This window comes from Ranitomeya variabilis, chromosome 3, assembly GCF_051348905.1.
Source record: "Ranitomeya variabilis isolate aRanVar5 chromosome 3, aRanVar5.hap1, whole genome shotgun sequence".
Lineage (NCBI taxonomy): Eukaryota > Metazoa > Chordata > Amphibia > Anura > Dendrobatidae > Ranitomeya > Ranitomeya variabilis.
In genome coordinates, this window is record NC_135234.1 from 734,013,195 (window position 1) to 734,026,402 (window position 13,208).

At 42.7% G+C, this 13,208-nt stretch overlaps 1 protein-coding gene across 2 annotated transcripts in view; it reads right to left on the bottom strand.

The window, feature by feature from the left end:
* SESN3 (sestrin 3) overlaps nt 1-13,208 on the bottom strand; it is a 66,466-nt gene that overhangs the window by 17,140 nt on the left and 36,118 nt on the right. The window contains exons 2-6 of one of the 2 annotated variants that reach the window (XM_077298453.1): nt 8,669-8,731; nt 4,869-5,066; nt 3,057-3,239; nt 2,302-2,538; nt 1,025-1,172 (exon numbers count right to left, since the gene is read on the bottom strand). In XM_077298453.1, the coding sequence (XP_077154568.1) occupies nt 1,025-1,172; nt 2,302-2,538; nt 3,057-3,239; nt 4,869-5,066; nt 8,669-8,731 (829 nt within the window). The remainder of the gene's footprint in view (nt 1-1,024; nt 1,173-2,301; nt 2,539-3,056; nt 3,240-4,868; nt 5,067-8,668; nt 8,732-13,208) is intronic. The other variant, XM_077298454.1, reaches the window with a different exon arrangement.

The window sequence follows — 13,208 nt, forward strand, 5'->3', positions numbered from 1 at the left end:
AGCGCTGGGAGTAGCCGGCCTAGTCCTTAGTCTCTATGGGAGGTTTAAAGTAGAGCGTTTACACCCGGCAGAAATCGTGTCCCGGCTCGGATTCTTGCTGCCCGCGGGTTTGGTGCAATTTTGCAACAAAGGAGAACGCCATCTAAATGTTACCCGTTTGCTTTGCAGATGAATGAAGTCTATTGTTCCCTGTCATCAGTCATTTCGAAATGAGAAGTGTCCGACTTGCAGTTCTTCATTTGGATTACCCTTTAGGTTGTATTAATATGTAACCCTTTATTAAATACGTATCCCCCCTCCCTCCCAGAAACAGTCACTATGGGGTCGGGTGACAGGAGTGCAAATCTTTTATGTCGCAAAGGTTACCCAAACCAATATCCGCCGAGTGGGTCTGCTCCAAGCCATGAGACTCCATCCCTGGGAGTCATAGTACGTTCTTCTTACATAACGTAATGTATAACCGCGGCAAGGTCAGTCCCCACCGGCCGCACGCTCCGCCCCGCAGATCTCCGTCTGCCACCATATTCAGCCATAGTGTGAAAAGCGATGAAGGGGTATTCCCACCTTACACATTTAAAGGGGTTTACTGGAAAAACAGATCAAGACTAGACTGTTGGCATGCCAATCTGTTAAAGGGGCGGCAGCACATTTTGAGATCGCTGTGCCTGGTATTATAACTCAGTCCGATCCCTAGACTAAAGACAGATTATAAATAGTGCTGGCATAAGGCGTTATCCGAGCATGCGCGTGTCCTAATTAAGCATTTTCAGCGTGCTCAGGAAAAAAATGCTCGAGTCGCTACAGCTCCATGTTCGACAGCTGCAACACATTCAGGGATTGCAGCCGCAGCGACTCAAGCATTTTTTCGAGCACACAGAAAATGCTCGATTAGAACACGAGCATGCTCAGACAACACCTTATCCCAGCACGCTCGCTCATCACTAATTATATACATAACACTCCCAAGAAACCCCCTTTAATGCCTAAGTGGAGGTCCTGTATCTATGGGGAAACAAGTGCTTACCTCCGGACATAACTAGAAGACTTTCCTTCTTCTCTTTCTCAAAGCGAGTGGCCATTTCCTCCTGTGACGCTTCCTCCTCCTCCCGTTCTTCTTGAAGTTTCTTCATTTTTTCCATCAGAAGTTCAATCTCACTTTCATAGTCTGTATTCTGTGAATGATCCAACATCATCAACTCCAAGTACTTAAAGCACCAAAATGTCTATTTCTGACCTACAGTTGCAATCATTGGACCCCCTCTCCTCCCCACCTTGTAAATTTGGTTTCAGAGCATTTGCACATTTTTCTAATAAACTGATTTTTTTTTTTAAAAGAAAAGCAATGTAAATAGCAACAAGTGGTTTCTCTAAATTCAGAATAAAACATCACTTTCACTACTGCAGTTTCAGCATTAGTCACCTTCTTCTTGACAAGTGTCTTTAGTACTTAGTTGAGCCCCTCTAGCTGTTATAACCTGCTACAAACGTGATACATAGCTAGACACCAGCTTCTAGCAAGGAGTCTTCGCCCATTCCTCCTGGTCACTAATATACTTGGGCTTGAGTGCTCAAACAGCCACCTTTTTATTCCACCAAAGATGTTCTATAAAATTAAAGCCTGGTGACCGTGATGGCCACAGCGAAGATGTCCAAGACTTCTACTAATAATAAGCAGTTATAGACTTTGAGGAATGCCTGGGATCTTCTTGGAAGGTCCAGTGACCCCTAAGATTTATCTTCCTTACAAAACACATGACGTTTTCTCCTGGGACTAGCTACGGTCCCTGTTCCCCCATTAATTCCAGTTTTGGCCATGTAAGTGTAGAGTATACCAGGACCATCTAAGGTCTTAAAAAGAAAAAACACTGGACATTAAGCCTAATTTCAGATATGTGGAGTAAAATCTATTGTTCCCTGTTATCAGCCATGTTGGCAGGTGGTAGACTGTGCGGTTATTCAGTGGGATCAAGGACAGGACGTGCAGAGAAACTCCTGCTTCTATCATCTGCATTTTATCTCCAATGTCTCAAAACTTTTGAAAACTTTTATAAACTTCTGTTCCCAACTTCAACTTCTCAAAACTTTTATAAACTTTTCTGTACGAGATACGGGTACAGCTGCTGATTAGGGCCACTTTTAGGAAACCTTATAAGTGCAGTAGTATTCTGTAGTAGGGAAATCCTTCTATGGCCCCCTATAGGGAGCAATCCTGATTAGAAGAGACCCCAACAAATCCAGACAGCCCCTAATAAATGAGATAATATCTGACTATAGGGACACATTTCGTCTTTCTTCACTGACCTCAGTGCTGTTGCTCATCAGGCCCCAGTTCTCTATACTATTGTCGTTGGTGAGATCACAAATGCAAAACTTGTTTTTCACCACTAGATGGTGCCCATTCGAATGTTCGGGGTCTTGGTCGGGATTTATGCCGCTGCCGAACACAAAACTCGCCAGCGCGTGGTAATGAGCCAGCAGAACCACGGCGTGCACCAGCTCCGCCAGCGACCAGTTGTTCTCTCCGGTTATCACCAATTTCTGGAAGGAAAAAAAGACGATCACAAGTTTAGGAAATGAAGAATTCAACTATCAGCCTGTACATTAAAAAAAAAAAAAAAAAAATCAGGAAAAAATTTTTCCAGGAGGGGTAAAATATATATTTTTTCCGTTAATATTGTATTTGATTTTTTTTTTTTTTTTTTTTTATATTCTAATGTTTTTTTCCCCTCCTTTTTTCAGTTTAATTGTTTAGTCCTTTTAGTGGACTTGATCCAGCAATCCTCTGATCGCTTGTATATATATATCTTTATATGTATCTATATATTTTTTTTCATTAAAATGCATTTTTTTTCTTTTTTAGAGATGCTTTATTATTCTATGCAGTATCTACGCTCCGTTCCATTAAAGTGAATTGAGCTGCAATACCATACCCAGCCATTAGACACAGGTGGCGCTGTTTTTAGATGACAGCCATGTTTTTCAGGATGTGTTGTGTTGGCATCGTTCGGGTGTGTGTGGTGTGAATGGCAAGGGTGTAGGTGCCCAATGTACTCTACCTGTATGTGCTCTTTGGTTATTAACCATGGTCTGTGTGCGAGGAGCTTGTTGATTTCGTTGAGATTTTTTAGCCTCTGTGGCACATAGTCCAACCCGTTCAGCCATTCGGAGGATCCTCCTGTGCTCAGAAACTCGTCCACATGCATGTTTATCAGGTACCAGCACTGGTGCCGCGCTGCCGCCTGTGGAGCCGAGAAAAGAGTCATTGACCATCACGCATCCTACACATTTCACAAACTGTACTGTGCTCCAAAAGCAGTAAATGAGAGGGAGAGTTACCAGAGTGAGACATGTAGTGACCGACAGTCTGCTCTGCTGATCTACATGTCTCACACTGCTAACGCCTCCTTTGATGTAACATAAGCTCTGGGGGTGGAGTTTCTGAGAGCTCTATGCCCCACCCATAGATCGTAACAGCTCATTTACATATTAAGAAAAACCTTGTTTTCTCTGGAATAAGACATCAGATTGCAAATATCAAGGTATTTTATTCAGGAGGGTTCATCCTACTGACAGATTCCCTTTAAAACAAGCATCCATTAGCATCAGTTTTACAACAGATCCAGATAATTATTATTATTTTTTTTTTTTAACCCCTTTCCGACTCCCCCTGTTTGGTGTGGGCTCTGGTGCACAGCCCGCACCTTTCCGGACACATGTCAGCTGATATATACAACAGCCGCTGTTGTTAACTAGTTAAATGTCGCTGTCAATCTCAGAGCGGTATTTAACTCACGCTTACCGGAAGCGCGTCCATTATCCCGCCCATCGCGGGTCACCATGGGTCGCTTGGTGGTCGGAACTCTATGTGAACATTTCTGCTACATACAGGCGATCTGATCATCACCTGTATGTAGCAGAGGCGATCAAAGTACTGCAGCTTCTAGTCTCCCATGGACATAATTGAAGCATCCAAAAAGTAAAAAAAAGTTTTTAAAAATATTTAAAAAACAAAAAAAAAACATAAAAAAATTCAACATTTTGCCCCATATTCAAAATAAAATAATAAAAAAAAAAAAAAAAAAAATCAAACATACACATATTTGGTATCGCCGCATTCAGAATCGCCCGATCAATAAAAAAAAGGAATAATTCAATCGGTAAACGGCGTAATGAGAAAAAAATTCAAAATGCCAGAATTACGTTATTTTTTGGTCGTCGCAACATTGCATTAAAATGCAATAACGGGAGATCAAAAGAACGTATCTGCACCACATGGTATCATTAAAAACGTCAGATCGGAGCGCAAAAAAAAAAGCCCTCAACCGACCCCAGATCATGAAAAATGGAGACGCCACGGGTATCGGCAAATGGTGTTGTACTTTTTAACAAACTTTGGAATTTATTTTCACCACTTAGATAAAAAAGAACCTAGACATGTTTGGTGTCTATGAACTCGAAATGACCTGGAGAATCATAATGGAAGGTCATTGTTAGCATTTAGTGAATATAGTAGGAAAAGAAAAAAACAATTGTAGAATTGCACTTTTTTTTTTTGTAATTTCACCGCTCTTTAATTTATTTCCCGTTTTCCAGTACAGGATATGCTAAAAGCAATGATGTCATTCAAAAGTACAACTTGTCCCGCAAAAAACAAGCCCTCACATGGCCATTTTGACGGAAAGGTAAAAAGTTATGGCTCTGGGAAGGAGGGGAGCAAAAAGCGAAAATGCAAAAACTGAAATACCCCCGGTCGTTAAGGGGTTAATACTGCATCCCTTGCAAAATGGACGACAACAGCACATGTGTGAACGGTGCCTAATACTGTGATAGAGAGAAATAAGAACGTAAGAGAGGCCATGAGTACTTGCCATGATGGCGATGTAGTGCCTGTAATGGAACGGCAGGGGTCCGTCCATACGGAGCATATAGAACTGTGTGCGGAGGAAGGACTCCAGGTATTGCGGGTGGAGGCTCATGACTCGGGTGATGTTGTCCAGGCGGCCGGATGTGCTGTACTCTGCCATCAGGCGGTTCACGAGGGTGACCACATCATTGGTTTGGCCAAACTAGGCGAGAGAGAACAAAACTCAAGGTCCGCGAAAACAGAAACCTTCCTGGATAAACTGCTCTATAACATCAACATTTACATTCAGGAGAAAAACAGATTTATATATTAGACTACAGAAAAAAACGGTGTACAGAAATAAAAAAAATGAATTACCACTATCAATCCATCTAATAAGTTGTAGGGGCAGAGACCCTGATTCCAGCAATGTGTCACTTACTGGGCTGCTTGATGTAGTTTTGATAAAATCCCTGTTTTATCTGCTGCAGATCTAGCAGTTCTCTGAATGCTGAGCTCTGTATAACCCCGCCCACACCCCTGATTGGCAGCTTTCTGTGTACACTTTGCATAGGCAGAAAACTGCCAATCAGTGGTGGGGGGGAGTGGCCAGGTTATCCACTAGTTATAATCTCTCGCTGATAAAACAATGATTTTCTAAAAACTTCAGCAAGCAGCCCAGTAAGTGATACATTGCTGGAATCAGTGTCTCTGCCCCTATTTTACGCTGCTATAAACGATTAAGTAGCAAAAATCTGGTGACAGATTCCCTTTAAATTAGATCGGTCACCAGATATCTCAATGCAAAGTGTACAATTTATTAAATAACCCTGATGAGACTGGTGCACTTGCTGTGAAAATCCATACCAAAATGGTTGCATAATCCTTTCTGAAAGTTCCCCTGCTGAATAATAACTAGCTGGGCTTGTAAAATGCTATCAGGATTATACAGCCAATCTAGTATGTATATTCATAGTAAGTACACTGGCCTCATCAGGTACAAGACATAAAAATGCTTATTCATTCATTTGTAGCAGAAAAGGCCGGCGGTGATTATTTGGCCTCACAGTATATATTATCTAATTAAATCAGAAAAGACGAGCAAGGACTGGTCACAAATAAATTAGTTTTCTTCAGTGAGATTAATCCGAAACGAGTCTTAAAGGGGCGTTACGACCAAACTATATTCTCTGGATGATGTACTTTAATGTTCCCCGTTATCAGCCATATCTCTGGTTCCTCTCCTCAGTGGGATCACACTAGGAAGGTCAGGAGGCCACCACAACTCGGATATATCCACTCTTATGTACCTGGTGGGATAAAAGTTAGTGGTGGGGGAGGGGGCACTTATTTTATTTTTGGAGTCTATTAAACTTGCTGCCCCCTCTCTATCCAGAGGGGGTAAGAATGCAGATACAGATCCTATATGATCCGCCCGCCCGGCACGAGATGCCCATCCAATGACCCCGACCGCAGAGAACACGAAAGATGGAGGAGAAGACCAGCGACATGACGGCTGGCACTGCCCCCCATCTTCTCACAGCACCACCCATTTTATGGAGCACGGATTGTGCCCCCCGCAACATCATCTGAGTCTGTCACTGCAATACCCCCTATTGACATCTATAGGACTGCACCTTAAAAAGGAGAGCGGGCCCCTTCTAAAAAAGTGATGGGGGCCATAGATTACAGAAGACGTCACTGCCCAAAGCCAAACATTACACAGGACTTCAGGATCCCGAAAGTACACCTGGGTGTTACAGGGTTGTAGCAATCTCCTTCACATCTTACAAGTCCGTGTGGATCCATTAGTGTGATCATAGAGATTACCTTCTCCTTCTCCTCCTCTCCAGCCAGTCACAATCAGTGCAGTATCATTCACTTCAATGGCCAAGCCAGCCCCCTTTATATGAACGAATTGCCTTGTCATTGAAGGCGGCGGCCCTGGCAGGGAAGTACCTAGATATTTCCTATTAAAGGGTTAATAAAAATTAGCTCACAGCCCAAATCTAAGACCGGATTCAACCAGGACCAAAAAAACCTTCAAAAAGCCTTGAACTGCCCCCCCACCCCCCAACCAAATATATCCCCTGTGCTGCAGTACAGGTGATCTCCCCGGCCAGGAGAGCGGGCTGGACCGACGTGATGTCCTGTAGGTCGTTCTAGCACAATTGCATTTGGTTTTCATTGATGCTCGTCCCTTTCCGGTTTCCTTTTCCAATTTCCTTCCTTATACTCACACCAGGGTATATATAATGCCTCATCATCGGAACGACGCTGGGAAAGAACACGGGATATGTACAAAAGGAACAGCACAGCTAAACGATGGAAGCCGCATACACATAGGGGGATAATCAACAATATCCATCATGTATCTGTTAGGTGTCCTCTACAGATCCATCATCTACAGCGGGGGGAATAAGTATTGGATCCCTTGCTGATTTTCTACGTTTGCCCACTGACAAAGACATGAACAGTCTACAATTTTAAGGGCAGGTTAATTCTTAACATTGAAAGTATTCAATAAAGTTTAGTCAAGCCGCACCCAATACTGACGTTGTCTCCACGGACATCAGGGCGCACGTCCACACCAGGGGGTCCGTCCCAGTAGAAGAGATCCACAATACAAGTTGAGAAAGGACAGCGCCACATCAGGAAGTGATAGACAGCAATATACTTTATTCTGCCTCCTGCGGCAACGTTTCGGTCCGAGGACCTTTTTCAAGCTTGAAAAAGGTCCTCGGACCGAAACGTTGCCGCAGGAGGCAGAATAAAGTATATTGCTGTCTATCACTTCCTGATGTGGCGCTGTCCTTTCTCAACTTGTATTGTGAATTCTTAACATTGAGAGATAGAATATCAAAAATAAAATCCAGAAAATCACATTGTATAAATTATATAATTTATTTCCATTTTCCAGTGAGAAATAAGTATTTGATCCCTCTAGCAAACAAGACCTAATACTTGGTGGCAAAACCCTTGTTGGCAAGCACAGCAGTCAGATGTTTTTTGTAGTTGATGATGAGGTTTGCACATGTCAGGAGGAATTTTGGTCCACTCCTCTTTGCAGATCATCTCTAAATCATTAAGGCAGCCATTTTCCTGGAGTCCACCACATAAGAAACCATGGAACTGCGGGGGCTCTGACCTTTCACACAATGTAGGCAGTGCCCCCCCGCAGCAGCAGACGCCACCAGCAGCACCAGACACCCCCAGCGGCGCGCCGTACACCCAAACACCCCCTGCGGCCGGCAGCAATGCTCCACTCTTTCCTCCACCAGCCGCGATCCTGGGACCCTGCTCCACCGCGGCCGGTAAGGTATATCCGCATTATAAGACACTCCCCCATGTTCCCCTCAAATTTGGGGGGAAAAAAAAAAGTGCATGCATCTTATTAAAAAAAAAAAATACGGTACATATTTCTCACTGCAAAATGCATTAAATTTATATAATTTAAATAATGTGATTTTCTGTATTGTATTGTTAGATTCTGTCGCTCACAGGTGAAGTGTACCTACAATAAAAACTACAGCCCTCTCCATTCTTTGTAGGTGGGAAAACTGGCAAAATTGGCAGTGTATCAAATACTTATTTCCCCCACTGTATGAAAATGCAGAGCCACACAAGACTACAGTGACTGACAGACAGCAGCTTACATAGACAGCGGCGTGGTACACGTCTTATCATTGGTTATTATGGTAGAAGTGATTCTTTATCATCAGATTTTACCATACAAATTAGGTTTGTAATCACATCTATAGAGGTGAGGGCCTCGATACACACGATGGTCTCATTACTGTATATGAAGCCAATGAAGGCCTTTACCTCCTTTTCGGGTATATAGGCACTTGGTCCTCTTGATGGTTGGGATATTATGATTTTCTTATCCTAAAATAAAATGGACAAAAGGGCTTATATAATACCGATAACCGTAAAATGTCTAATCTGACCTCTCTAAATGTATGCCCCTCTCCGGATTAGTATATATAAATTATACACACTATTCACTATTTTTGCACTTACCAGTTCAAAATAAATATATATATATATATATATATATATATATATATATATATATATATATATATATATATATATATATATATATATATATATATATATATATATATATATGTATGTATATATTTTTTTTTTTTGTCATTTATTTATATATCTAAAATGTGTTTTTTAAATTGTTGTAAGTACAAAAGTGATGTGATAAGTAACTATAAATCTGCATTGTGTCGTCGTCCCTCTGATTCCTCCTGGTAAATGTATGGATACACTAATGACTGGGCATTACCTATGCCCTCCGGGACAGTAGCGCTGACAAGTTCCCGCATCCTGTTTGTTTCATCTTGGCATGGAAGGTTGTAACAATCTAGTGATTAGATAAACCACTTTATTTACCAACTTTAGTTCTTTAATTCGTCCGGATTATTTATTGACCCTGGCATATTACATGCCGATCAGCCCCAGTGAGTAAACACGAACCATACGATTTACATGGCCTTTGGTGAACTTGATTTGGCATGGGTGACCCAACTTGGAGGCTCAGGTAACACAAACAGACCTGGAGCTACATGTCCACACGACGGAGAAATCACCATCTACTAACACTGGTGGCTACCTGCCCATCAGTGATCTGATGTGATCTGCCAGGAAGCCTGGCAGAAAGTGTTCATTTCCCTGTATCGCCTTCCACAGGTAAAATTCAGTATCCATTCAAAGTTTTCTAACGTGGACAACCCCTTTAAGGAAGGTCTCGGCCAGAGTTTTAAGTAAAAGGCAAGTTAAGGCACCAACCAATAGTGGTCCCAACTTTATAGAGTAGTAGAAATGCTGTAGAACACCCAACAAGATCACCTTTGGACCCAAATGTATGGCAAACCAAACCAGATGATAAATTAAAAATAATAAAATGTGTTTCTAAAGGTGCTATTGGCATGAAATTGTCACCAGACGTCAGTAATAAACCGTCTAATCCACACAGGCAAATAAATCAAACCACAGATGTCCATACATTAAGTTATGTGTAATAATGAGGGAAAAGTATTGAATACATGATGACAGAGGTGCAAAAAGCCATGTAAAGTCCTGACACCAGCTGAAATCTATCAGTAATTAGAAAGCTATCCTGCCACTTAGTGAAAACTAATATCAGCTGGTTCAACTGATGGCCTATAAAGAAATGTCTCATTACCAAGGTGCCACACAAGAAACATCTCATGATGGGTAAAACCAGAGAGCTGTCTCAAGACCTTTGCAACCTTATTGTTGCAAATCAAACTGATGGCATTCGATACAGAAGAATTTCTAAACTACAGAAGGTTCCAGTGAGCACTGTTGGGGCAATAATCCTGCAGTGGAAAAAACATTATTTCATCATAAACCAGCCACAATCAGGTGGTCCCTGCAAGCTGTCAGACAGAGGAGTGAAAAGAATTATCAGAAGAGTTGTCCAAGAGCCAAGAAATAACCACCAAGACCTGGGAACCACAGCAAACCGCAATAAAAAAACAAACAAAAAAAAAAAAAAAAAACATAAAAAAAGGCAAGAAAAAACAAGGAAAACATGTTTTTTTCTGCAGCTTATTTCCTGTCAAGAGATCAGGTTTTGCTGCAGAAACAAGTCAGAATTTAATCTGGTCAGTGGAGACCAAAATTGCACATTATGGATGCCATAACATGTTTGGTGGCTAAAAGGCACTGCATGGGATGGATATATGTTATGTTGTTACTGACATCTGGCGAGAATTTCATGTTGATAGCACCTTTAGAAATATTTTTACTTTAAAAAATTGGTAACGTGGTTGATACTTATTTCACCCGCTGTATGTACCTATGCAAGTATGTGAAAAAAAAGCACAACAACTTGAAGGTTACCAAATGCCGCCCTCTGGCCCCATTTCCCATGACCCGTTCATATTGTTGGCTGACGCATGCAACAGTCAACTATTGGTTGACAAGGGCACACCTTCCTGTTTATATACGGGAGAAAAGTTCAACGACCTGGAATGACCTCTGGCCCAGAACAGAATCACAATCTGCTCCTCTGGTTGCTTGGGCTGAGATAATAATGTGGTAACACAGTGCGGCATATGAGCACCTGTCATAAGGGAGCGTCACAGATAAAGGCCCCCGCCACAGTGACTTGCAGGATTCATGGTGACATAGGCCAATAGCACGGCAGGGACACATACACAAGTATGAATAAACACGTTGGACCTGGCAGGACCTGGAACAGTTATGAAATATTTGGATTATTGGACTACACCTAATTCTATGGGTGGAGAGGCCTCCAAGAAATGGACATGAAACGCAATTGTTGAAGCTTTCTGCGTTGTCAACAAGGACACTTCAACCAGTCGGTGGCTACACCGCGAGCTGCGATAGCCAGTAGTAACGGTTTCAGAACTTTATGTCTCAGTAGATCTTCTGCGAGACCGGACCAGATGGGATAACCTTTGCTCCCAGTCACGCACAGTAGAGAGCTTTAGGTGCTCATCACAATCGGTTCACCGGTTGTCCTTTGTGCAACTACTTTTGGTAAATAAGAACCATCAAATACTGGGAAGACCCCACAAGAAGAGACTCGCAGTATACCATAAGGATTCGAGAATAGAATTAAGATATACCAGGAAGACCCAAGAACAGACCCGCGATATACCGAGAAGACCCAAGACCAGACCCGCAATATACCGAGAAGACCCAAGACAATATACCGAGAAGACCCAAGACCAGACGCATGATATACCAAGAAGACCCAAGAGCAGACTCGCGATATACCAAGACCCAAGAGCAGACTCGCGATATACCAGGAAGACCCAAAAACAGACCCTCAATATACAGAGAAGACCCAAGACCAGACCCATGATATACCAAGAAGACCCAAGAACAGAATCGCGATATATAGAGAGGACGCAAGAACAGAATCACGATATACAGAGAGGACCCAAGACCACACCCACGATATACCGTGAAGATCTAAGATCAGACCCACGATATACTGGGAAGACCCAAGGGCATACCCGCAATATACCGGGAAGACCCAAGAACAGACCCGCGATATACCAAGAAGACCCAAGACCAAACCCGCGATATACCAAGAAGACCCAAGACCAGACCCACAATATACCGGGAAGACCCAATGACATACCCGCAATATACTGGGAAGACCCAAGAACAGACCTGCGATATACCGTGAAGACCCAAGACCAGACCCGCGATATACCGAGAAAACCCAAGAACAGACCAGCAATATACCGGGAAGACCCAAGGACAGACCCATGAAGGAACGCACAAGAAGAAACCAGTAACGAGAACGCCCAAGAAGAAATCAGTATAGGAACACCCAAGAAGAAACCCATGGTATACAAGAAACACCCAAGAAGAAACCCGCAGCGTACCAGGAACACCCAAAACAACCAGTTGCACGCTCGAAACATCCAATACGACCAATCAAACTGGGAACGCCCCGTGTTTTCAAGATGCTCTGACACCGTCATCTGGGCCCTTGTCGCTCAGATTTTTCCTGATTCCAACATATAACTTCAGAAGCTGACGGGCTTCCTAATATATCCCACTGCTGACAGCTACCAATCTCACAAGATAACTACAGTAATTTTTCATCCCCTGTCAGTAGTTTTCATGCTATGGCTGATTTTATCTACATACCCCTCACCATGGTCACTACTAAATACCAGTAAGGTGCTCCTAAAGCCTTCAATTTGATCCAGGGTTATCACAAATCAGGAAGGCGAAGTGCTGCGTGTGAAGGAATGTCTGCCTGCCTTTTATCATGGAGGATTCTGTCAGTAGTTTACAGGATCGACAAGTCAGGATATTCTGTTCCGATCTGAGTGGGTTGTGGTGAGAGCGAAGCTTTGACAATTCAGATAGGATCTGTGATCCGGCCTCAGAGCTCTTCTGTATGAGATCAGCGCAGAAACAGGAGGCCCGAGCCGCATCTCTTCCACGACCTTGGCCTTGGTCTTGTCAGAATTAACTGATAAAATTCAGTGGCTTCTGGGAGTAATAGATCTTCCGGAATAGTTTAACCCTTACAGTGGAGCACAGCAAGAACGGAAGACTGGACAATATCTATTACACGACCATCAACCGATCTTCATGTGATGCATGACTCGACTCATCCACCATTTTCCACCTCGATCGGTAGAGATTTTAATATCTCGCTGTGATCTGGAGACAGTCAACACGCATGTTTTAGGAGATCTGTTCCATGTCGGCTATAAATCATTTTGTGCCATTTTGTATGGGCAGAGTTATTACAATTGGCATTTCATATGCCCCCCAAAAAAGAAAATAAATGATTGCTGGAGTTAAAGGGGTATTCCCATCATCA